At 27.1% G+C, this 16,083-nt stretch overlaps 2 protein-coding genes across 3 annotated transcripts; one reads left to right on the forward strand and one right to left on the reverse strand.

Moving 5' to 3' along the window:
• Positions 1 to 31: 31 nt before the first annotated feature.
• LOC103573337 (cation-independent mannose-6-phosphate receptor) lies at positions 32 to 15,458 on the forward strand. Its single transcript, XM_008552372.2, has 11 exons — positions 32 to 469; positions 734 to 944; positions 1,399 to 1,547; positions 1,929 to 2,212; positions 2,287 to 2,425; positions 2,511 to 2,662; positions 2,743 to 2,867; positions 2,929 to 3,170; positions 13,734 to 13,878; positions 14,281 to 14,429; positions 15,369 to 15,458. The coding sequence occupies exons 1-11, from the start codon at positions 407 to 409 to the stop codon at positions 15,456 to 15,458; spliced, it is 1,749 nt and encodes a 582-aa protein (XP_008550594.1). The 5' UTR covers positions 32 to 406.
• On the reverse strand, positions 3,201 to 10,578 carry LOC103573251 (protein toll). 2 transcript variants are annotated; one of them, XM_008552253.3, is made up of 4 exons: positions 10,255 to 10,578; positions 6,473 to 7,672; positions 5,311 to 5,623; positions 3,201 to 5,221 (listed from the first exon to the last, which is right to left on the reverse strand). In XM_008552253.3, exons 2-4 carry the CDS (start codon positions 7,660 to 7,662, stop codon positions 3,656 to 3,658), a joined length of 3,069 nt encoding a protein of 1,022 aa, XP_008550475.1. In that variant the 5' UTR covers positions 7,663 to 7,672; positions 10,255 to 10,578; the 3' UTR covers positions 3,201 to 3,655. The 2 variants fall into 2 exon arrangements, with proteins under 2 accessions (XP_008550475.1, XP_008550474.1); XM_008552252.3 differs by lacking the exon at positions 10,255 to 10,578 and adding an exon at positions 8,795 to 8,838.
• Positions 15,459 to 16,083: the final 625 nt, after the last annotated feature.

Below are 16,083 nucleotides of genomic sequence, written 5' to 3' on the forward strand. Positions count from 1 at the left end.
AAATAAATGGCGGGCGTTTGCGCGCGAAACTCCACTCTAGTATCGATTATTGAAACAAAACACATATACGTGCATCATAATAGTAGTCACTTGTTATTATTATTGTATATTACATTATTATAAATTTTTATATGTAAAACAGTATAAATAATTACAGTAATGTTAATTGTTATAATTAATTTGTAGTGTAATCGCGAAGTTAAAAATTAAATGTCATTTATTAATTAAATTTAATTTGATATTCTCTGTTATTTTATTACGCTTCGGTATGCAGTGAGTACATATTGCATACAGCGCAATTACATTTTTATATGTATTTGAATTTTAACTGGTTCACGTGGTTATGTGGAATATAAAAACACTTAATTATTTATTTATAACAAAAAAATATAGATAATTATAAATAATGTGTCGGTTAATAATAATTATATTATTAGTTAGCGAATGTAACATTGGAATTTGTAAAGAGGTAATCTTGATATTTATATATATATATATACATACATATATATGAATATATGCTACGGTGTTTTACTGAGAACTATGTTATCGAATATTTTTATAGCTTTTCTGTTCTTATTCTTATACAGCATACAATTCGTTACTTGTAGATATGAATCATAAATATATTTTAAAAATTTATTTTTTATTATGATTGTTTTTATACTTTTTTTTTAGCATATGAGTGTTATTTATGACGTCTCTAATTGATTATTTTTATTACTTATTATAGGCAATGCGCAGCTATTGTGAAATAGACTTAGGGGTGCCCTTGTTACAATTTGACTTTAGAAAACTTTCTGATACAAACCGTGATTATGTTCTTCATCATGAGAGTACTAATGAAACGATAAAATTCCAATTATGCAAACCATTAACGACGAAATGTAATGGAGTTGATGTAGCAGGTTGTCTTCTTCGTGGGAAGGAAGAAATAATATTAGGTGAGATTAAAAATTTTTAATTTGAAAACGCAATGAAAATTGTTAATTTAAAAAAAAAAAAAAGGGAAGTTATTGGTTTCAGTCAGATTTTTTAAAATTGAGTTTTCGTCAGATTTTTTTTTGTTTATTATTCAAGTTTGAAGATGCGTAAATCTGTCATTTAACTGACAAGCTTCAGCGATTTTTAATTTTTAAAATAATGAAAAATTTTATGTCTACGACTTCTTTTTTTTATTTTTAAAAGAAGAAACTTGAGCTTCATTTTATGTAAAATAAATTTAAAGTTTATTTTTACTGATTTTGTGGAGGTTTAAAATTTTTGAAAAATTTACTTTTCATTTTGACTACCAAGTGGTATTTGTTACTGTATTTTTAATTTGGGGATTTAAATCTTTTAATTGATTTTAGTAAACCGAATCAATAGATAATAAAAAAATAAATTATTCATTTGCAGGACGAGTACCTGATGTTAAACATGAAGACGGAAGAATCTCTTTTAATTATATAGGAGAACTCTGTGGTGATAAAGTTTATTATACTTTCAATGTGGTAATGATATGTGATTTCCAAGCTGAAAATTCATATCCTGAACTTTTTCCTTATGTAAGTAAAATTCCTCGTGATTTTGAATATACTGCCGTGCTAAGCACAGATGCGGTAACTTCTATAGGAATACCTTAGTAAGTTACCGTTTCTGTGCTTAGCACGGCAGTATATTGTAGAAACACAGTAAATATATCCATAAATACGATTTTTACGCGGTTTTAAAGTGCGCGCGTATGCGCATATTGATTCGAAGTAAATACAATATAAATAACACTTTTACCTGGAATTTATCTGGTATCGCTTTGTACAAATATGTATTTTTATTACTAATATATATATTTACATCAATAAACTGTATGACCTAAACCGTTTCGAATCTTGAAATAAACAAATTTCGTAAATAATTTTAACACAAAAAAAATATATTTTTAACTCTAGGGTCAGAAGCATTGCAACTTTTACGCTGAATGGAAAACAAAAGTAGCTTGTGGCTACAATTTTGATGCCTCTATACATTCAGTTGAATGCAAAGTTACTGATAACAATACCAAAAATTCTTATGATCTAGGCAGCTTAAAAAAAACATCAGACAATTATATTATTCCTATAAATGAAAAATCTTCAATAATTTTAAATATTTGCCATCCAGTAGTTTTTGGAAATGGAGTTGTTTGTCCATTAAACTCGGCAGTATGTTTAAGAAATAATACGAATTCAATAACGTATGTTTTAAAATTTATTTATAATTATAATTATAAGTTTATATTTTGTGCTTACAATTATATTTTTATTTTAGTTATACAAATATTGGAGATGTAGCATCACCAGAAATTGTAAATGGTAGTCTTACCATGACGTATCGTACTGGTGCGCTGTGTTCACAATCGATACACAGTGAAACAACAATTTCTTTTGTTTGTGATTTCAAAGCTTACGTAATTTATTCAGCTATTATTATTATTATAATAATTATTATTAATATATTTAAATAGTTCACGCACTAAAATTTGTTTTCTACAGGAAACTCAACCAGCACTTGGACAATTGACAGATGATTGTCATTATAATATTATATGGAAAACAATTGCTGCCTGTGATAATAAAAAAGTTGAAGAATACAAACGAAAGACATCGGCCTCGTGTAAATCTATAAATCCAATCACTAATTACGAGTACTGCTTCAATTATATTTGTTATACAAATTTGAATTTTTTTTTAATTAAAAACTTTTATTGTATTTTTTAATATACAGGTATAATTTAGATTCATTGAAAGGTGAAGATTACATTGTTAAATCTGACAGTGATGAGTATAAATTTAGTGTATGTGGTCCTTTGCTGACAAATTTTTGTAAACAAGGAAATGATGACTCTGCAGGTAAATTTAACAATGAGATTGTAGTTTTTTTTGTGTTTATAAAAATAAAGCTATTTTTTAGGGGTTTGCTCAGCACATAATCGTGTAATTGGAGGAAAAGCTAATTCAAAATTAATTTCTGCACCTGGAGGCCTATATCTAAATTATACGGACGGTTCTTCATGTCAAGGAAACAGAAGTCGTTTCACCATAATTGCATTTCGGTGTTCACCAGAAGGATCTGACAGCATGCCTGTGATAGTGGAAGAAAAAACTTGTCATTTGAAAATTCAGTGGAATACATCATTGGCTTGTGAAAAAAAGGTACGACAACTAATTATTGTTACATTATTTTATTATCGTACATAAAATTTAAAAACAATATTTTTAAACTTAAAACATATGGCAGAACGATAACTTAATATCAGGAGATAATTAACAAATTATCATCATTGGTATATTTAAAAAAAAAATACAATTACAATCGTATAAAAAATCGATAACTCTTAAAACGAATTCATAAAATAAATATGAGAAATGTTATTCATTTTACACATGATATCAATGACATGAAATTTTATTATAAGTTTAAAATAGTTATTAACTAAGTTGTTTAAGCGAAAATAATTACAGCTAAAGTTTAAATGGTAAAAAAAATGAATATTTACAGATTTAAATTTAAAAAGTTTTTTTTTTAATTTAAAAAATGAAGATGTTCATAATTAGTCATCAGAACTTGATTGGTTTGACGTCGAATGTTCTTGACTAGACTTAATCTATAAATATAATTTATTATTTTATCTTAATATTTAAACATCTGTAATAGTTTTGTCTAAACTCTGAGGCGGTGATTCTTTTATCAATTCATTTTTATCACTAATTACTTGAATAGTTGGTTGATGAGTTTCAAATACAGTCTTATTTTTTTTAATAAAATCTTTGGAATGAGGAAGAGCGTATCTCAATTTGTCCCAGAACCATGGGTCTCCCCACTGGACATAAGTATTCATATTGAGATACGCCTTCAATTCAGGATCAGTGATATCCGATGGCTGGATATCGCCATAAAGAATAACGATAACTCTAGCTCGACCATCACTGAGTGCTTGATTATGCGCTGCACGGAACTCCATTTTGCCCCATACACTTTCTAAGAAATTAGGTGAGAGGACAACAATTGTTCGCCGTGATTCATCAACCGATCGCGCGATTTGTTGAGGAATCCATTCACCTGCCAGCCAGTCACGATAATGTACGCAAAGTTTGAATGGTTTTGGTCCCTGTTCAAGTTTTGGAACTAATTCGTTTACTATAAAGTCTTCATCTTTATGTGAGAAACTAATAAACGCATCGTAAGTTTTATTTTTGTCCAGTTCAGCTTCAGTAACAACCCAGAGACACCACTGATGGGCGTAAAGCCACACTTTTATCTCATGCTGATAATGATAGTACCATGCTGATAATCCAGCAATGAGGATTCCCAAAACAGCAATCCCAACACAAATACCAACTATCCAATACAAATCAGATGGACAAAACTCATCTATGGTCATTGAAAATATTGGTGTTTCGGTTCCACTACAAACGACTTGTTGCAACTCGGGAATCTTTACACGTTTTTCTTGAATGAAATAAAAGAAATCACGATTTTCACAATTACATTCCCATGAGTTGTCGTGCAATTTAAGTTTCCTCAGTTTCGTTGAATTTTTTAGCGTTGCCCAAACTTTACCATCTAACTGAGACAGACTATTATCTTCTAAATATAATTCTTCTATAGTATCTGATAAATTATCAGCTGCAATGCTGCTAATATTGTTGTTGTTGAGATATAAAATTGTTATGTTACTGTATCCTGGTTTTTTTAGTGAAGGGAATTCTTGTAAAAGGTTTCCGGCTAAATTCATTTCAACATGATGAGCTGGATAGTAAAAACCTTCGGGTGCTTCTGTTAGTTTTCGGTACGAACAATCGACAATAAAAGCTTTATTCGATGGTCTGAGTTGACAATCACACATACTTGGGCAAGATTTATTGTTGCTCATTTGAGAATCATCAAATTTACAACGGAATGATTTTGAAGATAAATCTTTGATTAAATAATCTTTTAATTCCGCTGGCTCATGGCATTTTAAATTTTTAACCCTCAATTCAAATTGATTTAGCGCACTAGGTATCAGTCCTTCTAAATATTGAAGGAGATCGTGAATCTGACAATCGCAATTTATTGGATTATTTCCTATGTCTATGATTACGTCACGAGGATAACTTTCCGGAATTGCATCAAATACATTTCTATACATGAAAATATTTTTGATCTTGTTATATGATAAATCCACATCAACTTTTTTGTAAGTAAATCCAAGTTGTGTTGCCTGAAATTATAACGTTAAAATTATTAAATTAAATAAATTATTAATTACATTTCTAGTTATTCATTTTGTAAAATATATATTAAACTTACATGTAAAACAGATATATCATTGTGAGATAAATTCAATTTTTTGAGATGGGGCGCCATAGTCCAGTCATTATATATACCTTTGATATTATTGTGGTCTAAATACAATTCTTCTAAAGTTTGTATGCAATGATGAAATGGTGACTCAAGACCAAACATGTCGACAAATTTTACAGTTGATAAACTTAATTTATTGTTAGAAAATTGTGCAACACGAAGACTTGTCAAACTATGAAATGCTTTGAAATGAACATCTATCATATTATTGTTCGCTAAATTCAAAGTTTCAAGCGATGATAATCCATTTAAAAGGCTTCTAATAACAAAAAAAAATCATTTTTATCACAGATTGATTAAAATATTAAGAATATTAATTGAATATCTCTATCAAAAAAATCCATATGGGAATCTAGCCTAGATTCCTACATGGGTTCCCACATGGTGTTTTTGGATGGATTCCCAGATGGTTTCCTACAGGAATATTAATCTGTTCTTTTATTTATACACCGTGTCAATAGACGATAGAAATAAGAATCTGGATATTCTGAACTCTATAGGAAATTACTTATATAAAAACCCAAATTCCTATATGAATTTCTTTGTGAGAAATTCATGTATCCAAGTTCTTATGTCAAATTCCTATAAGGGAATCCAAGTGCCCATGGCTTCCTACATGAATTCTTTTATAAATCCATACACTCCTTATCACAGTTTGCTTTAGCAAAAGTTTACTTTACAAAAATTTCCTCTAATTTTTCGTCAAATTCGGGATAATTTTTAAATCAATTTATTGTTAATTCGACTTGAAAAACTGTGAAGTATTTTTTTAACGTCAAATTGTAGACATTTTTATTTATAAATTTATTTACCTTCTGAAATGGTAAGAATGAACATTACCGACTTTTTATTGAGCAAAAATTAATTTTTCTCTCCAACTTTTGCTGTCCAATCGTCAGCTAATTTGGGTAGCAAATTTCAGGCAATTTCAATGTCAAATTACTATCAATTTCAAGCTAAAGTAGTTATTATTAGGGCTCCTATATTAATTCCTATTTATTCTTACATGAATTCATACTTTTCTATACGTATTCTTATGGGTTCCCATGTAATCCCATATGGATTTTTTTGATAGAGATGATATATAAATTTATTTAATTCTACTTACTCAGAAAGAAATGTTATATAATTTGTAGATAAATCTAACGACTTAAGATGCGATAATGATGAAAAAACGTCATCAGATAGATTCTGAAGCTTATTGTAACTGATATCTAGAGATATTAAATTTTGAGAATCTCTAAAAAAATTTTTTGGTATTGTGGAAATATGATTTTTTCTTAAATCAAAAGTCGTAAGATTTTTTGATCCCCAGATTAAATCTTCAGGTAAATTATTTAATCCAATTGATCGTATATTTATTTTTCGTAAGCTGGTTAGATTACTGAAAAATCCACTTGGTAAGGTTGTGATATTTCTTCTGTTTTCAAACATTGATATGTTTACAAGCATATCGTTATAACGAAACATATCCGCTGGGAATGAATCAGCGGTAAAATTGTTGTGTGATAAATTAATAGTTTTAAGTTTGGATAATCTTGAAAAAGTACCCGGTGGTATTGCAGTTAATTTATTATTATGTAAATTAATTGATTCAAGTGATTGAATTTCGTCAAATGAGTGTGGTTCGATTTTGGAAATTTGATTGTTCCATAAATTTAAAAAATAAAGACGACCAAGATTGGCAAATGTTGATCGTTCAATAACTTTTAAATTATTATAACCGAGCTCAATAACTTTAATACTTGGAACATTTAGAAAGTTTGGAGGTAACTCACTTATATCATTGTCACGAAAATTCATAACTGCAAGATTAGGAAGATCTTTAAAAGGATCTGTAGTTAAATTTGATAATTCATTATCTTCTAGTGTAAGACTGTTTAGTTTTTTAAATTCTTTCAAACTCTCTTGAGTCAATACTGATGTTAAATTTTTACATCTTCTGAAGAACAATTCTTCAACAGTATCATTAAAGACATTTTTCACGATTGTTCCAAGATTAACTTGATCAGAAAAAGTACATCTTTTAAAAGTAACCGACTTTACGGAGTTAACTTTTTTTACTGCACCAAGATCAAAATAAGTCCAATTTTGTGGACCCTCACATTTAATATAAAGGTGTTTGTTTGGCCGATAATTTACACTAAACTTCGACGTTTCTTCTGTTCCACAATTTATTTCGTAATCTCCAGACGGAGCAGTTTCACATCCTCGACAGAAGTTGCCTTCAGGACATTCCGGGGTAGCCCAGGATAATGAAATAATACTCAACACCATACACCAATTAATCCAAACCATTTTTTTAATTCTGAAAATAATATTAAATAAATTAGTTCAATTTAAATAAACACAAAGACATTTTAATATGGAAATACAATAAAAAATCTACTAAATAAAAAAGTAATCGCATCTTGTATACATAAATTTTATCCCGGATTGAATTCTAAAGATTTTAATGAAATACGAAAAATTATCATATCTAAAGACATAATAACAATATAGCCAGGTTTTGACTTTGAGAAAGTTCATGCTGACTGGATATTTAGAAAAAAATTTACATGTATTATTATTATTATTTTTAACCCTCGTGTCGAACCCGGTCTTATAGGCTGTGAAAATATTAAGGATGGAAAATACATAAGATATTTTAAGTACACAGAAAAATGTGTTGGGACTTAAGTATTATTGTTATCTTAACCATATTTTTACTCGTAAAGTATAACAATCCAAAAGGATGTTATTCTAAGAAACCCTCAAGGTATGCGGGTCTAATTTATTCAAACCGAAAAATTTACAAAATAGGTTTTATACATTGGGTTCAAAGTTTATATATAAATTCATGACAATTTTCTTTGTTTATCATATCCTGTATTTGGTGTTAAATTGATTAAGATCCGGATACAGACTTCGTTTATATTTTACAACACCACAATAACTATCTCGTTTCCGTTCGCGATCCGAATGAAAAAAAAAAAAAAAAAAAAAAAACGTGAACAAGAAATGATATTTTTACTGATATAAAATAAGATTTGTTTTGCATAAGGAACAAGTTTCCGTCTGTCTTGTAATATAACTGCATGTTAAGTGATTATTTATTAATAAGTAGTCAGGTATAGCGGGTAATTTGCAGCAGGTATAAACGAGTAATTGAGAAAATCCAGCAACGCTGCCCCTCTTGGGATTCCCTGAAGGCGTACCATTGTCAACTCGGTACGACTGTCACCGGTATATAAAATTGGGGCCTTACACAAATATTATTTATTGTCTATATTGTTTAAAATTTTAATTCTTAACAGCAAAGTATGAATAGATGCCTAAAAATTGAAATTTTAAACAAACTTACAACATTTAATTTGTAAATTTATCCTTACGCACTAAATACTATAGAATTTAACTGTAAACCTTTAAATTTTAAATGAATACCACGTACATAAAAGAATATGCATATGTATTATACATATAAACTATGTGTTCATTTTTCCACACGTAAAATACATTTACAACTCAAGTCAAGGACGTCGATCTCACCAGACTGCCTCTCTTTTAATGATATAGTCAGTCGGTATATAAACTATAGCCAATGATTGTAAACATCCTTTGATTAATTTATAAAAAATATATTTAATTATATTAAGATTTTTAGATTTCAATAATTTTTTATTTATTTATTTATTACTACAACAACACAATCACGGAATTTATTTTCATTCAAAAATCGATAAATGATAAATCTATAAAATTAACTGATTACTATGAGATTGTTAGTTGAAAAAACATAATCTTTCAAAGATATAATAGAAGACGACTAGATTGATCTACTCTAATTTTATTAATCTCATAATTCTTATGAGCATTTATTGACAATGACTTGATATTATTTTATTTACAGTATAATTAACATATTTTTATTATATAACAATTTATAATTGTAATAAATTAACTATTTAATTATTATTGTTTATCTTTACTGAACACGATTCTTAGAAAATTTAAATGGAAAATTAATAAATAATACGAGAGATTCACGTATTATTTTTCACAGCTTCGCCGGTTTATCAATTGGCCGAATAAATGACGATGAGATAGACAATTTGGATGGCTCATCCAAGAGATAAAAAAAGGATATATATTTATGTTTATTCTTTTATTTTTTTGACGTCACGTGTTCTGATAATTTAAATTTTGGATAGTACATGCGCATGTTCTTCTTGATATTAATTTAATACACATTATACTAAATAATGAAGTTAAGTTTCGTTTAATCGTCAATAAATATCAGTTTTATATTCTATATTGGATGTCATTGATACTGAAGTAAAGTTTGTTTTCCGAATTTAATTGTTTACAGTTAAAACAGTTAATTGAGTGTCACCACCTTATCATCAAACAATTGTAGTTATTAAATATTTAATATTACTTGAAAATTATCTAGGTTTCTCGGAACAGTAAACACTAGAGCGTGTATCGACAAAATAAATATATAATTCATTGATAAAAAAAAATGATTATTAATATTATTATTTATAAGCAATTAATGTAGAATTAACATTAGATGTTTCAATACTTTTGAGATGACGTCACGATTAGTGATACTGCTGAGAAAAATACATTTCCCGTTTTTAAATACGTTGTAAAAACATACAAGTTATTACTTACAAGACACACTTAGTGGTATTTTTATTGTTTTTTATTATAGTTTTTTTTTAGACTAAAGAATGTGATAAGTGCTAACTAACTTACTGATAATTTTTTAAAAACATCAATTACCAATATAACAAGGAGTATTAGAGAATGTTAAGGCCATCAATTAATGGGTCTATCAATTTTAAAAACAAATTTAGAAAAACAATTTTTATTGTAACAAAATTGTGGATTAAAAATTTAACTTACTGGTTTGAAAATAATTTTATTTAATTATTTAAATTAAACGCTTGTACTTTTTTTTTTAAACGAATCCACTTTTCAAATGTTTGTTAATTTTTCCTCATCACTAATTTTATTTAACACTTAATTCAAATTTGAATCTCAAGTAAAGTTGAGTAAAAAAAAAAACAATAATTAAAAAAAAAGCGATATGCACAATGCAAAAGAGAAAGTTATTACATCTACGTTTGTAAATATAATAATAAACAATATGAACTGCAATGCAATGGACACAACACTCTCAGAGGCTCGACGTAAACTGAAATGAAAGTATATGTGTTAACAAGTAAACCCAAAGCCTAATGAACTGACTGTAGTGTCGTCATCTCTCCCACGATTTACAGATTCATATTAGTGGAGAGGGAACATCTCCAATCGGCTCCAACTGTACTGTACCATTGTATTAAATTTAAAAATGTTAAATTATTAATTTTTGTTGTTTAAATCCTTGACTCTAATGAAAAAAATTTCAATGTAATTAATACTTTATAAGGTCAATAACAAAAAATATTAAAAATCATATTATTTTTCATATAAAAATATATTGTTTTTTTTTTTTTTTAATATATCTCTAATTTAAAAATGAGTGGGAATATAGCAGATATGAGATAATTTATAAATTTTAGATAAATAAATAAATAATAAAATTGAGAAAAATGCGTGTACTATTTTTTCTAAATACGCATTTTTTTATTTTTATTGTACTTAAGTTTTATTTATTTTACTGCAAAATTTACCCTGCTTAAAAAATCCGATAGATTCTTATAGCTGTATGTATAAGACTTCTCAGAGAATTCATTCATTCTTAAAAAATCTCTATGGGAATTTATGAGAATCTATTGGGTTCTATGAGATTTTCTAAGCCGGGTAAAAAATTGACAATTGTCATCTAACTGTCACACTCATATTTAAAAGTTAAAAATTAAATTGTTTCGTTACAGAGCTAAATATTTATTTGTTTATAATGCAAAATAAATTATTTGTAAATATTTTTTTATCAATTATGATAAAGATTTATAAACAATATTTCAAGAATTGATTATTTTTAATCCAGTAGTACTTTGAAAATCGATTAAATTTTCATTGTTAAATAGATAATTAAATGCTAATCTGGGAATGTTGGATTGCCAGAATCCAAGTGTATTTACATTCAATAATTTTATTGGATCTTCAATAATTTGGAACCACAAATAATGAAGCGTAGTTTTATTAATTATATCTTATTGATTGGTATTCGTACTGATTGATGATAAATTAATGGCCTTGGTGTGTCTTCTCTTGAAAGTGTTTGCAATATTTATTAAAAAAAAAAAAAACAACATTATATTTTGCAATAAATAATTTCAAATCTCTTCATATAGTTATATAATAATATAATGAGCGATGGAAATCTTTTTATAGACAGCAGTACAGGAAGTAAAAGACATGTTCAAATGAAAAAACACGATAGTTGAGGATGTAAAAATACTCTAGTTCTTATGTTATATATAAGTAAGAGCTCTCTAGAGATTTACGAAAAGTAAACGAAAAAATATATATGGATGTACGCTGTATGTATTTAAGAATGTGGGATTTAGAACGATTGGTTTAGATAAGATTGTACTTCCTGTCAGGCGTCTTTAAATATCAGTTAAGTTTCCTAAGGATCACTAGAGACCCTTACAATTTGTCTGTTTAAATTTGTCTTCAATATCGTCTGACGCTAGACACGTGCACGTTTTATTAGACTTATAACCATCAGTTCTATATTAATATGAACCGTCTGCGATTTATGCACATTTCCTCGTCATTATCTGTCAGATTAATACAAGAAACTTATGACTTACGTGACATTTGAACTTTATATATTTCAAATATCTCATCTTCATTTTTTATTAAATGCAGTTTATATCTGATTAAACACGTGGTTTTTTTTGGGTCTTATAAAATTTTCTATTACAGGAAAGCGTTACTAATTTTTGTCGTTTTCTCAGCTATTAGAAACACCTGGATTAAATTATGTAGACAGAACCCTTGTAACCTTGAATATATATTGCCATTTTCGAGTAAATTTTATGAAAATCTGGAATCCAGATGCTGACGACCAAATTTTCTTTTGTCATTTTTTTTTTGCATTTTCTTTAAGAGAATTTTAGTTTTAAGTAAATTCTGAGTAATATTTAATTTATTTTATTGTAGAAAATTTTCCTGAAAAATATTCATAGATCTCAGTTATTTTTAAATTATTTAATGGTCAAAATTCTTGTTTTATTCTTGAAATAAATTAAGATTTTTGTTTAAACCTTTTTTAAAAATTATTATAATTTTATCAAGAAGAGCAAATGACTTTAGTTACGAAATTGTGAGAACTTCTTTGGATTTTATTCTATTTGAATTTCGATTTAAAAGAACAATTATAAATAGTTGATTTTTAAATTACTATTGACAGCTAAAAATAATTAATGTATGGGAATTTCATTATATTAGACAAAGTATATCGAAATTTATATATTTTAACATGTACAATAAATATTAAAAAATACATATTACAATAAGGGAAGACAAAGCAAAACGATTACGTAAAGCAAATATTAAAGATAAATTTAAAAAATTCTTATACTCGTAAAAAATATTTTTTTTTTTGTAGCTGGCATATATGTCTATAAAAAAACATTTTTTTTCGAATATTTTTTAACAGCCTACAGTTGTAAATTTTTTTTTCACACCGTCCGTACATACCAGAAAGAATTAAATTTTCAAACGAATTGTTCCGGTCAGTCGTGAGAAAATTTTTTTTCCTCAAACATAAATATTTATATGTTTAAATTTAAACGTATATATAAATTTATATATTTTGAGGGTATTGTGTAAAATTCAAAAGATTTTCCTTATACACTTATCTGTAAATTGAAGGTTTTAAACTTAAATTAAATAAAATTATTTAGTCTAAAAATAAATGTACGCTGATGGTAATATCTTTTCAAATTTGAGGATATGAATGAATTATAATAATTTAATTATGAATATTTAAATTATTATTTTGCCTAATACTAAAAATAATAATTAAAAAAATAAAAAATTTTAATAATCCGTATCAGAGAGTGATAAATAATTGATAGCAAGTAATTGAATTAGCCATTCAATAACAGTAGGCGTAAGTGGTGTAAAATTTACCAGTGACTTCCTAGCAATCGTGTGTTTTGAAACACGTGTATCGCATCTGGTAGCATGTATGAGTACTCTGATTACTATATATATACATTGATAATGGTAAGAGTAGTAAGATTAATTTGAATACAATTAATCTTTCAGACGTGTTTTTATAATTTTTGAGTCAATATTATTGATCGATTGGAATAAATTAATTCTAAATATATATCTGTTTATTGTTGATTTTTCGGTATAGAAAAGAATAATAATCAAGAATTTAAATAATTAAATTATTAACTTTATTTTTTATGTTTCAGAATTTATTTTTGAACGATGGAGAAACACAAATAAGAGAACCTACTATTGAACAAAGTATAAATAAAATAGATCAATCTGCATCTTCATTGTCAAAAATTATTACGGCATCGACTGATGACAAACATGCTAATGGGAATTCTTATGGTAAAAAGCATAATTTTTAGAAACTATTTATTGATAGCCAAGTTGGCAGCAAGTGTGCGACAATCTTTTGCCGCAACCTGTCGCCAAGTTGGCCGCAAAAGTTTGCATTTCCATAAGTTGATGGCAACTTTCTGAGAGAGTTGGTAGCAAACGTTGGCACTTTTTGATGGAAAGTTGCCTTCAATTTTATCAGCAAGTTGTCGACAGGTTGCGACAATAGATTGTCGCCAACTTTCTAGGAAACTTGTAGTCAACAGTTACAAAAGCTAAAGGTTGTCATCAACTTGATCGCAACTAATTGACACCAACTTTCTGACCAGAAAGTTTTGTTATCAGGGTACCTGCCATAAATAAACTAGTAATAGTGGACTGTTTAACAACCTTTTTATTTTTTTATTTTAGTTACAGCGATAGTAATTGTTTCTGTATTGGTCGGCAGTAGTATTTTTGTAGCAGTATGCTTTTTAAATTCAAAAGTACAAGACTGCGTGAAATCTTGCTACCGCTGCCGATTTTTAAAGAAGTCAGATGTACGAATGCGGTATTCAAAGGTAAGTTTATTTTAGAATGCAGTTCGTCTATGTAATGTGCACACCGATATGATTTTATATTTATAATTTTGTTTTATCACATACTGCTTTTGTAAGGTTTAGATGAAAATCACTTAGTGCATATTATCAATGATTACTCAATATTTTAGTGAAAAAAAAAAATACAATTTTATTGATTTATTGTTGCACGAAAGGTGAGAATTTTAATTTTATATTTTTATTTAATCTGTGCACGTTATGATTTTTATAATTAAGACACGTTTCGAAATTTGCTATAAGCAGCAGAAGCCCCTGATTTTTTCAAACTTTTTCGCAAATTTAAAATTTATAAATTGTCTCAAGTCTGCTACATTCCGATCATACAAGGATCTAATTTAGTAGTTTGGCAGACATATTTTTACTATAGTATCTTATCTATCATTATGATACTTTTTTGTATATTTTTATTTACTTTCAAATCTACTAAAATTAAAATTTTTTAAAATTCATTATCATGCGCAGTACTGACACCAAAGTGCTTCGAAACGCATCTTAGTTTTTTTTTTTTTTTCATTATTATTTTTTTGTTATCTAATTTCAGAAACTACCGATTAAATCAACCAATTTGAAGATCTTTTAAGTTTGAATTCATACTTTATAAACAACTTATCCAATATTATTATAGACACTTTTAATTTTTATATAGATAATATATAGATTTCTATTATTTTATCAATTAATCAAAATAGTTTTAATGCTCCTTAGTAAACATGGCAGCTTATATAATTCTTTATATTATTTTCAATATGTATTATTACGCACATTCATTATATTTTTATCATATATTTAACATTGTGTTTATTAATTTAGTTGTGCTTTGATTATGAATAAATCAAAATTTTTTTAATACTATTTTTTAGCGTAAAATTAATTGTCTTCCTAATAAAATTAAACTTTTAGATAAGTACAAGCTCTGAAGCAGATGCATTACTGGATGGTCCAGATACAATGTGTCAATCAGATAGTGATGATGATTTATTAAGATTATAAATAATTGTGTACATAAAAGAATTTACAGTAATTTGTATGATATCAAAAATAAATTGTCTTTAATATTTTACTGCAAATTATTTAATTGAAAATTTATTAGAATATCAATATGATCTAAAGAAATAAATAAACATCAAGGAAATATAGTTACTAATCTATCATTACAAACCATGAAGAAATAATGAGGTCCTAACTAGATGAAATTATACTCTAAAAAATCGGGAGTGACTTCAGAGTGGCCTGGATTCTATTTCTATTCACATTCACTCCAATTTGGAGTTTTAATATTAAAACTTCCCTTCGGAGTAAATTTCACTTTGAATGAATTAAATAAATAAACAATCATCCGCTCCGCATTCACTCCGGATTTAATCTGCGTTCACTCCCCAAATTTTTTACAGTGTATGTCTGGTTTAATATGAAGAGTAAACTTGATTGTCATGGATTTAATAATATCTGTAAAAAGTTCTATAGGTATTTTTTTTAAGGATTGGAATCTAATTATATAATTTAAAAATTAACTAAATCGTTAATTGAGTCGTCATACACCCATAGAAAAAAAAATATTTCTTGGCGTAAAAAATGTTTACTTGTCCAGAAAAAAATTTTTTGCTTTATGAGTTGA

The sequence above is a fragment of the Microplitis demolitor genome, chromosome 8 (genome assembly GCF_026212275.2).
Source record: "Microplitis demolitor isolate Queensland-Clemson2020A chromosome 8, iyMicDemo2.1a, whole genome shotgun sequence".
NCBI lineage: Eukaryota > Metazoa > Arthropoda > Insecta > Hymenoptera > Braconidae > Microplitis > Microplitis demolitor.

What these genes read in the sequence shown, in the direction of transcription:
- LOC103573337 (XM_008552372.2), top strand. Translation starts at nt 407, where the DNA reads ATGTGTCGGTTAATAATAATTATATTATTAGTTAGCGAATGTAACATT. An exon ending in ACATTGGAATTTGTAAAGAG is followed by an intron (nt 470 to 733) that starts GTAATCTTGATA and finishes TACTTATTATAG; the next exon opens with GCAATGCGCAGCTATTGTGA. An exon ending in GAAGGAAGAAATAATATTAG is followed by an intron (nt 945 to 1,398) that starts GTGAGATTAAAA and finishes ATTCATTTGCAG; the next exon opens with GACGAGTACCTGATGTTAAA.
- LOC103573251 (XM_008552252.3), bottom strand. Translation starts at nt 8,823, where the DNA reads ATGTATAATACATATGCATATTCTTTTAT. An exon ending in ACATATGCATATTCTTTTAT is followed by an intron (nt 7,673 to 8,794) that starts GTACGTGGTATT and finishes TATTATTTTCAG; the next exon opens with AATTAAAAAAATGGTTTGGA. An exon ending in TATATAACATTTCTTTCTGA is followed by an intron (nt 5,624 to 6,472) that starts GTAAGTAGAATT and finishes TTTTGTTATTAG; the next exon opens with AAGCCTTTTAAATGGATTAT.